The following is an 8,920-nucleotide window of genomic DNA, read 5'->3' on the forward strand; positions in this document are numbered from 1 at the left end:
ACTTTGCCAGTTTGCTCTGATCTCTGACCACGACAACAATTCCTCCGATAGCCAGCCGGTGGAGAAGCCTCGGACTTAGCAGTAATTAAAACCCTGAAATGTTAGTCGAAGGCGAGCATAGAATACAATTTGAACTGAGAGCGGGGGAAATGAGCCTGAGAATGAGCCTGGTCCTGAGCGGAGAGACAAACAAAAGTTTTCACATTTGAAATGCAGCTTGGATTTAGTTTTAGTTTTTGCTTAGCATTGCTGCCAAATATTTGCAGTGGCTCACAGATTTGTTTGCCACACCACAGGCCGGGCTTGATGGCTGCAATTGGAATTTGCTTTTAATTGTTTTTAATTAAGTATAATTTATAGTGCAAACATCACAGGGCCACCAGCCCTTAGTTGGAGGCATGCAGCATGCTGATGCATTCAAAAATTCCTTTAAAGCAAAGGACAAACACTTTGAAGGCTCTCCTCTTCAAAGGAATACTTAATACTTAAATTTAAATAATAAATTCCATTGAAGGTTGCACTGACGCCTCGGCTAAACGGTTATTGATTTTACTTAGTCCTTAATGAGCTAATGAGCTTGGGCTTTTTCTATAAAAGGATTCATTTTGCTTTTGCATGACTTACTTGGCTCAACATGCTGACGGACAAATTCCTGCGACTGCAGTCCTTTTTCTTTCGCCTGCTAGGACTTGAGCTGTTCTTGGATCAAAATCAAGGGTGTCGGTATCCTTGGAGAGCCATTTGCTGTGTCATTTCGGTGGCCAGTTTTATGCCTCTGACGATTGCCTTTGGATTACGTAATATCCAAAATGTGGATGAACTCACAGACTCATTGTGCTCGGTTTTAGTGGATTTTTTGGCCCTCTGCAAGATTGGATTTTTTCTCTGGCATTATGATCATTTTAAAACTCTGATACAGAGATTTCATGGGATTTTGAGCACAGGTGAGTTGTGTTTTTACAGGGTATTATAAATTTACTCAGAAGCTTCTAGGGTGTGAAGGAGTCATTTCCGACCCTATAAATCATATATATTCTTGATCAGCGTCAACAGCCGAGTTGATCTAGCCATGTTTGACAAGAAAAAAAATTTCACCAATTTTTTTTCCCAAATTTTATGATCATTTTACATCATTCAAACTGCCAAAATTTCGTAAAAATTTTAAATTTGTTAAATTTGAAATTAAGTATGCAGATTTATAAAACTAATGAAAACTAACATAATACAGCTTTTCGAATTAAAATTAATGCATTTTTGGCTCAGTTATGAATTTTAAAAGATTTGATTTATAGGCAAAATTGTCATATAAAATATAGATAAGTATCGATCAAAGAGTGGTATTTTTAGTATTAGTCGGAAGCTTGTATCCATATGAAGGAATCATTTTCTGACCCTATAAATCATATTTATTCTTGATCAGCATCAACAGCCGAGTCGATCTAGCCATGTTCGACAAGAAATAAAATTTGACGATTTTTTTTCAAAATTTTATGATCATTTTACATCATTAAAATTGTCCAAAATTGATCAAAATTTTAATTTTTTTACATTTTAAATGAAGAATGCACTTTTATTAATCGAATAAAATCTAACATACCAAAGCTTTCCAAATTAAAATTAATGGATTTTTGGCTTAGCTATAAGTTTTTTAAACTTTGATTTTTCGCTAAAAAAAATGTCATATCCAAAATATTGATAAATAATGGTTGATTCAGGTATGATTGATTTTCTTTTCGATCCTAAGATTCATTTTTAAACTGCAAGGGTTTATCAATTTAGTTAGATTTCCTCCTTCTTTTTCATTATAATATTCTTTAGAAATTTTAAATATTTATTTGAATATTCCTTAGAAATTAATTGGACTCCCAGTGAGATTATTGTGACCAGGCACAATTGTCGGGATCAATTCATCAGTGCCTTGTATAGTCACTGTTTTATGCTGGCTGGCCTCTCCGCCTGTCTTATGTCACCTTTGTCCATGTTTAGAGGATACCTTCGAACGGGAGAAATGCAGCCGGAGCTACCCTTTCCCAGTTTGTAAAATAAATCGTAGCCAAAATATACAACATTTCTAATCGCTGATATTTTCAGATATCCTTGGGACAACAAACGCATGATTAATTACCTCTTCGCCTATTTGTGGAATGTCAGTGCCGCCCTGGGCGTGGCCTTGTCCACCGTTTGCGTGGATACACTCTTCTGCTCGCTGACCCACAACCTCTGTGCCCTCTTCAAGATTGCCCAGCACAAAATGTTGCATTTCGAGGGCAAGAGCGAGGAGGAGACAAGCGAAGACCTGGTGCATATCTTTCAGTTGCTCGAAAAGTGCCTGGACCTGGGTAATACTTTAAATGGATACTTCCGGCCGCTCATCTTTGCCCAGTTTTTGGCAGCCTCCTTGCACCTCTGTGTGCTGTGCTATCAGGTGTCTGCTCATCTGATGGGACCAGAAATGTTGTTCTATGCCGCCTTCACGACTGCCATTCTGAGCCAAGTGTCCATCTACTGTTTTTGCGGATCAAGCGTCGACGAGGAGTGCCAGGGATTTGAGCAGGCCATCTACGAAAGCAATTGGTTGAATTTGCTGAGTGAGAATCCTCAGCTGGTAAGATCTCTGACCATAGTCATGATGAGGGTCAGGAAGGGATGCAGAATCAATGGTTACTTCTTTGAGACGAATCGACAGACGCTAATTAAGGTAGGAAGTGGATTTTATCTAACTATATTTATATATATTTTAATACTTATTTTTCCTTATTCTTTCCCATTGTTTTTTCTTCCAGATTATTCGCACTGCCATGTCCTACGTGACACTCCTCAGATCGCTCGCCTAGTCCAGTCCTCGTTCATTATTCAGGAAGAGGCGGCTCTGGTTCGTTTAAGCCCGGAAATATTTACAATTATGCTTTAAGCCGGTGTTGTTACAGCCAGTTGGCTAATTAAGCCATGTTAATGGCAATAACTGCTCCGGAAAACCAGTGCCGGTAGCTTGTTAATGCCTTTTGCATTATTGGCCTTCGTCCTGGGGAAAGGACATTGAACGCACGTATACGTAATATTTGCCAATGTTGCTGTAATTTCTGCTTTGTTGTATTGTGTTTTACATTTTTTTCCCCCCATTTTTGTTTTTTTGTTTGACCTCGCACAACATTGCGGTTGTCTGCACGTGCCGGGGACAACGATTATGTATAAAAGTGTGACATGGTCAAAGGATTTTGGGCGATTTAACTTTGTTTTGCCGATAGACGACGACGACGACGGGATTTCCCATGCCCATGTCCGTGTCATATGTCTGTCTGTGTGTGTGTGTTGTGTGTGTGTAGAGTGCACGTGAGTGTGGTCGGGAAAAAGCCAATTGCAGTGGCCGGAATTCCAGAGGATCCGCAGGCGAAGCTTTAGTCATAAACTGCACGCAACACGGCGGCTTAAGTTTAGCCGATTTTGTAATTTGTTTGCAGCCACAATTGGTTCGCTAACAGGCTTTGATGTGCACACAGAGAAAATGGATAAACAAATCAAATATAAAATCATTTTCGTATTAAAAAAATATTTAATTTAAGAGACAGTGGATGTAATGTTTAGTGACCTAATCCTGATCGTATGCATAATATGCATAGCTATTGATTGTTAATATATAGTATAATTTATACTAATCAAAGCACCCTAAATAGCAGTTGAAGGTTATACCAAGACTAGATTAAATACTAAATATAATAATTAAATCATTTCATTTAATAAAAATTAAATGTTCAGTGAAGAATTATCTCATGCTCTGTAAGAATATACTTTATGTTACATTCTAAAGACCAATTAGAACCCAAATTAATTTCTACAAACTTGATATACATTTTTTGAGTGCAGGAATAACACATTATGAATGAATTGCCATATGGCTTTATGATTCATTTGCTGATTATGCGATGTGCTCTGAACTTTTGGTCCCGATTGATAAAACTGTTGGGTGTAATTGCTGGTGTTTCAGTGCTTGTCCCTGGGCGACCTTCGGCCCAAAACAAGCAGAAAACAAAAATCAAAGACAGTCAACACTTTTGGCCGTAGCGAAAGTGGCGAAAAATATACCCCGAGGGCATTGGACTATCACAGAGCAGTCGAGATGTGGGTTCGTCCTGCTGTGTCCTGCTTCGCTTTGCTCTCCTTCTCCGTTTGGTTCTCCGGCCGTGTCCTTTGGCGTGTCGTGTGGCGCTTTGTGGCCCATTGAGGCAAATAGTTTCGGTTTAGTCCAATAATGATGCTATTGCAGCAGGGCTTCGCCCAGCTTTCTTTCCTTCTCCCTTTCGATCTGGGAGTGGGTGGGTGGGCTTTGGTCCACTTTCATTCAATTGACGCTCTCGGAGTTGAAATGCCATAATAAATTCAATTGTGCCAGTGAGGCCCCCGGCGCCTGTCACTTTGTCTGTCAGCCCAGGATCGGTTACTGGGAGAGCGCCTCCTCCTCGTCATTTATTATTTGGTTTCCTTACATTGTCATAACATTTCCCCACTCCTTCGTCTCCTTTTGGCTTTTCCTTTTTCCTCCTTTGTGCCGGATGAGATTTTTCCCTTTTTAATTTGGCAATTAATTGAATCAATCGCTCGCACTTCCTTCCGGCCGTTTTTGGGCCATTTCTGTCCTCATGCCTTTTTGGATATTTTAATGCCGCTAATTTATGTGGTCAATTGTTTTTAGTTTTAACGAGCATTCCGGTCATTTTTTATTTGGCAAATCACCGGACGTTTCTTGGGTCCTTTCAGGGTCCTTTGGCCCCCATACATTTTCCTCTTTTCTCCGATGATTTTTCTCTCTTGCATTTGATGTGGAAATACTTCCGTTTATACGCCCTATTCGACAGCAGCAATTATTTCTGTGAACAAACACGGACTTTAAGGCAAGTTCAGGTCCGGGTCGTACCCTCAATTAGAGAATAAATATCAAATATTGCGTATACGACCCGTGCACTCCCCATTCCATTGTGCATATATGCATATGTATATATATATGGATGGCAAATGAATTCATTTATGTAGATTGCCTGGTAAACGGCCAAGACGAGAATAGTTTCAATGCCTGTCGGCCAGATAGATGAAGTCATCTTGAGGCGACTGGTAGAAGTCCAGTCCAGGAGGGTTCCCAGTATTCACGTTTAAAATTTCTGCAGTGTTAAAGTTCCTTGACAGGATGCACACACACACAGACATACAGCCTGAGTTCGGCATTGTACACGAAATTGTTATAAAGAGCTAACCGGATATTTTCGGAATTTTTAATTAATTCGTCTGCTGTGGCCCCCGTCTCACAGGACCTACCTACCTACACACATCCTGGAGCTGTTGTCCGGTCTCGAGCTGTGCTTGTCGCATTTTTGTTGCTGCAACTTGCAAGTCAGCTGCTCTGCGAGTGCTTACACTGGGGAAAATTTGTATTAAAAGCTGGGAAAAATGCTTAAATTTATATTTATAATATTGATATAATAAAAAGCACACCTCTTTCCAAGGCTTAGGGAAGACTTTCACTGACTAATATAATTTTTCTTGAGCCTGTTTATAAATTAAAATATATTGAAACTAATTTTGAGTAACCTAAGCCTTTAATTATTAGTCTTAATATTTTTCTACTTAAATTTACTTCAAGTGCATATATGTTTGTATTTTTTCTTTTGTCAAAAAGCAAGCGAGGCAAACTGCAACATTTTTCGGCAATTGCTGGTTCTGGTCGAGGCAGGACACACTCGTCCTTCGGCTGGTACAGTGCTCCTGCTCCTGCTCATGCTCTTGGCCCTGCTTCTGTTCCTGTTCCTGCTTTGTTGCTGCTCATTCATTGTGCAAAGTTTGTATAAATTTTTGATTTCTTTACACAAAATGCTGTGCATGTCTCTCCGACTGTCTGATGTCCTGCTGCGCCCGCCGTTCCAGAAGGGGGAGGGAGAGGGAACTCCTCCTGCTCCTCCGTGGCTCCCCTTTACCGGCTGTCGTGGCACAACACAAATGCCATTGATTGAGTCACATCGCCTGGGCATATAAATCTCCACCGATGGGGTGTGGCACGCTCGACTGCCGTCAGAATTCCGGGGCTGCCTACCTTAAAGTTTTCGCCGTGCCGAGTCACTGTCACATTCAGACGGAGGAGAATCCGACTCAGAATCGAGGTCTGCTGCTGTGGCGTTTGGCGTAACTTGGCCGATGATTTCGTTATTGTTCGATTGACAATAAAAAATCAACTGAAAGTTGCAAAAGGCACAAACTGTCATTGAATTTGCGAGGAACACTCATACACACACACACAACACACAGAGAGAGAGAGAGAGGGGTCAGGTTGGCCAGGATTCGGTTCTGGAGTTGTAAGCATATAAAAATAAGTCGCTTTGGGGGTTCCCCCACACAAAAGCTTTCCCAAATTTGTATGCAAAAATGCAATAAGCGAGTGCAGCTTAAATAAAATGCATTTCAATGATTGCATTTTGGATTAAAAACAGGAAAAACAACAAGGAGATGGGAGGTGGGTGAGTGGAAAACAATAATAACAGCCAAAAACCCTCCTCTTCTACATAACATACATATTTATTAAAACCTCCTCTCCTGGGAGCATCTCTGCAGCAGCCAAATAGAACTGACAGACTTTGCATATCTCTCAGTTTGCTGCTGCTCAGTTTAGGTTTAATGAAGTGCAAACAAAAATATTTTCAATTAGAGCTAAACCGAGAAAACCAACGACCTAAAACAAAACGAGCCAGCGAGCAGACAATGCAGAAAAGGTAAATGTCGAAATGGCGGCAACATCAGCGGCAAGGACAGAACAGGTGAGTGGCATGCAAAATGCTGCTGCAGGAGTTGCACTCACCTTAAGCTTGAAGCTCAGCTGGCTGTCGGCTTTTGGGGGCAGGATTGCAGGCGGCTCCTGTCCGCCCACAGGACTCTCGCCGACAAAGTGCTGTCAGGCGGCGATCCGATCCTTTTGAATCCCAAAATACCGCCCTTAGCCGTACACGTGCTTGATTTATGCCACCCCCAGTCAGGGCTCCTCTTTTTCGGTTATTGTTCTTGGCCAACACATCGACTAAACATTCAATAAATAAGGCAAGCAAATTACGATTCGCTGATGTTTTTACGACAGCGACGTGCCCATTTAAAAGTGTTTTTGATTTGTTGCCATTGCTCCGCTGGCGGCACATTAAATTTATATGCCAAGATTTCACGCACTTCTAATTTATGTGGCGTTGCCAAAGTCGATGTTGCAAGTAATATTTCCCGCCGCCCGGCAACTTTATTATTATTCTCATTCATCGTGCCACTTAGGCGATGACATTTTTTTTATATGGCCCATCAACAGGGAAAGCATTTCCCTTGACAACAGCATAAACCTTTGACTAAGTCCAAATTAAACTATTTTATTATTATGTTCAAGTTTTCATTGCCTTAATTTGGGAAACTAATAACATTAAATATCAAGTAATTGTAGTTAAAATTGTTATCAAATTTCGTGTTTGATTTGAATTGTGAGCACTACAACTATGTTGTTATAAAAACTAGAGTACATTTAGTTGATATAAACTGTCCTTGTACAATCACAAAAAGAAAAGCATAACCAAGTTTCAACCAAAAAGGAATTGAAGTTTTTGAGAACCGATTAGATGATATCTCTTAAAATTAACTAGAAAAAATATCAAAAATCTAAAGGTAAAGCCAGAAAAGGTTATTTAACATATATCTTTATAAAAATATCTATACTATATTACACAGGGAGCAATAAGAAGTAATATACATTTTGTGGAGTATTTATTCAACCTTATAAAATAAAATGTTCTGAAATTAAGTTATATATTCAGTGTTTATGTACATGAATAATTAAATTATTTAACCAATCATTATGTCCCTAATACGTCATTTTAAACTTTAACTTAGCTAACCAACAAGTCAATTGAAATATTATAAAAACATATTCCCCAAAATAGCCCCAAAGGAGAGTTTTAAACTCATAAAGAAACTCAAATCCCTGGAGCCTTAGGCCCAATATACCCCAACACGCACTAGGTACTGCCTCAACAACAAACAATTTTCAGAAGTTTTCAACTTTCAGCTCGTTATTGTTGTTGCCATTGCGTTCTCCCCCCTTTATAAGTATTTATATATATTTTTTCTCGCTGGCTGCCCTCCTCGGTAGTTGTTGTCAGAGTCACAGCCGTAGACATATAGCCATAATGCTTACCTGAGCGAAAGCACAGTACAAAAAAAAATATATATATATATACAAAAAATTTGCATGAAATCGCTTAAGTGCTTTTGCCATAACTTTACAGCGGGAAATGGGAAATTGGAGCTCCAGCACGCTCTGCTGTTGGGAAGTTTGGTATGAAAGGGAGCTCTATGTTCGCCTGTTGTATAAATAAAAAACTTTTTGCACATGTGACGAGCAATAAATGCAGCAAATTAAACAGAATTCAACAAATTAAATCCGCAACAGTTATGGGAGTCATTTGCAACGTTGTGTCAGAGAATGTTAGTGCTGAAAAATGATTCGGGGTGTCAATGAGGTATTCAAATCATTTCGAAGTTGGGGTCAAGCTTCCGCGTTGAGTGTGGGTTACTTTATCTGAGCCTTGTCTATGGACTTGGCTCAAATAGCCTTGAGCTGTTGAGACGACGACGACGACGACACTGAATCAAACTTAGTATAAGCATCAAATGCTCTCACCCATTGACAATGTGCTTCCGTGTCCTGGCGTTTCTTTTTTTGTGGAGCCATCCATCTAGGCATCCATCTATGCGGGGGCATCTGGAGGCATCCTCACGTACGGAAAGCAGATGCTGCTGCTGCTCCATCCTCCGAGGCCGGGACCTCTTCATTCGCTTTTTTCTAACTTTCCATCTTTCCTATGTACGTTCCACCTATCCACCTATCCACCTATCTACCTGGCTGCATTGTCTG

At 40.1% G+C, this 8,920-nt stretch overlaps 1 protein-coding gene across 1 annotated transcript; it reads left to right on the plus strand.

Annotated features, from left to right (window-relative positions):
* The first annotated feature begins 634 nt into the window (after positions 1–634).
* Or98b (Odorant receptor 98b) lies at positions 635–5,573 on the plus strand. Its single transcript, XM_020956185.2, has 4 exons — positions 635–944; positions 1,851–2,037; positions 2,092–2,698; positions 2,784–5,573. The coding sequence occupies exons 1-4, from the start codon at positions 635–637 to the stop codon at positions 2,832–2,834; spliced, it is 1,155 nt and encodes a 384-aa protein (XP_020811844.2). The 3' UTR covers positions 2,835–5,573.
* The last annotated feature ends 3,347 nt before the right edge of the window (positions 5,574–8,920 follow it).

This window comes from Drosophila serrata, unplaced genomic scaffold, assembly GCF_035046125.1.
Source record: "Drosophila serrata isolate PLE 108 unplaced genomic scaffold, ASM3504612v1 contig_382, whole genome shotgun sequence".
In the NCBI taxonomy this organism is placed as follows: Eukaryota; Metazoa; Arthropoda; class Insecta; order Diptera; family Drosophilidae; genus Drosophila; species Drosophila serrata.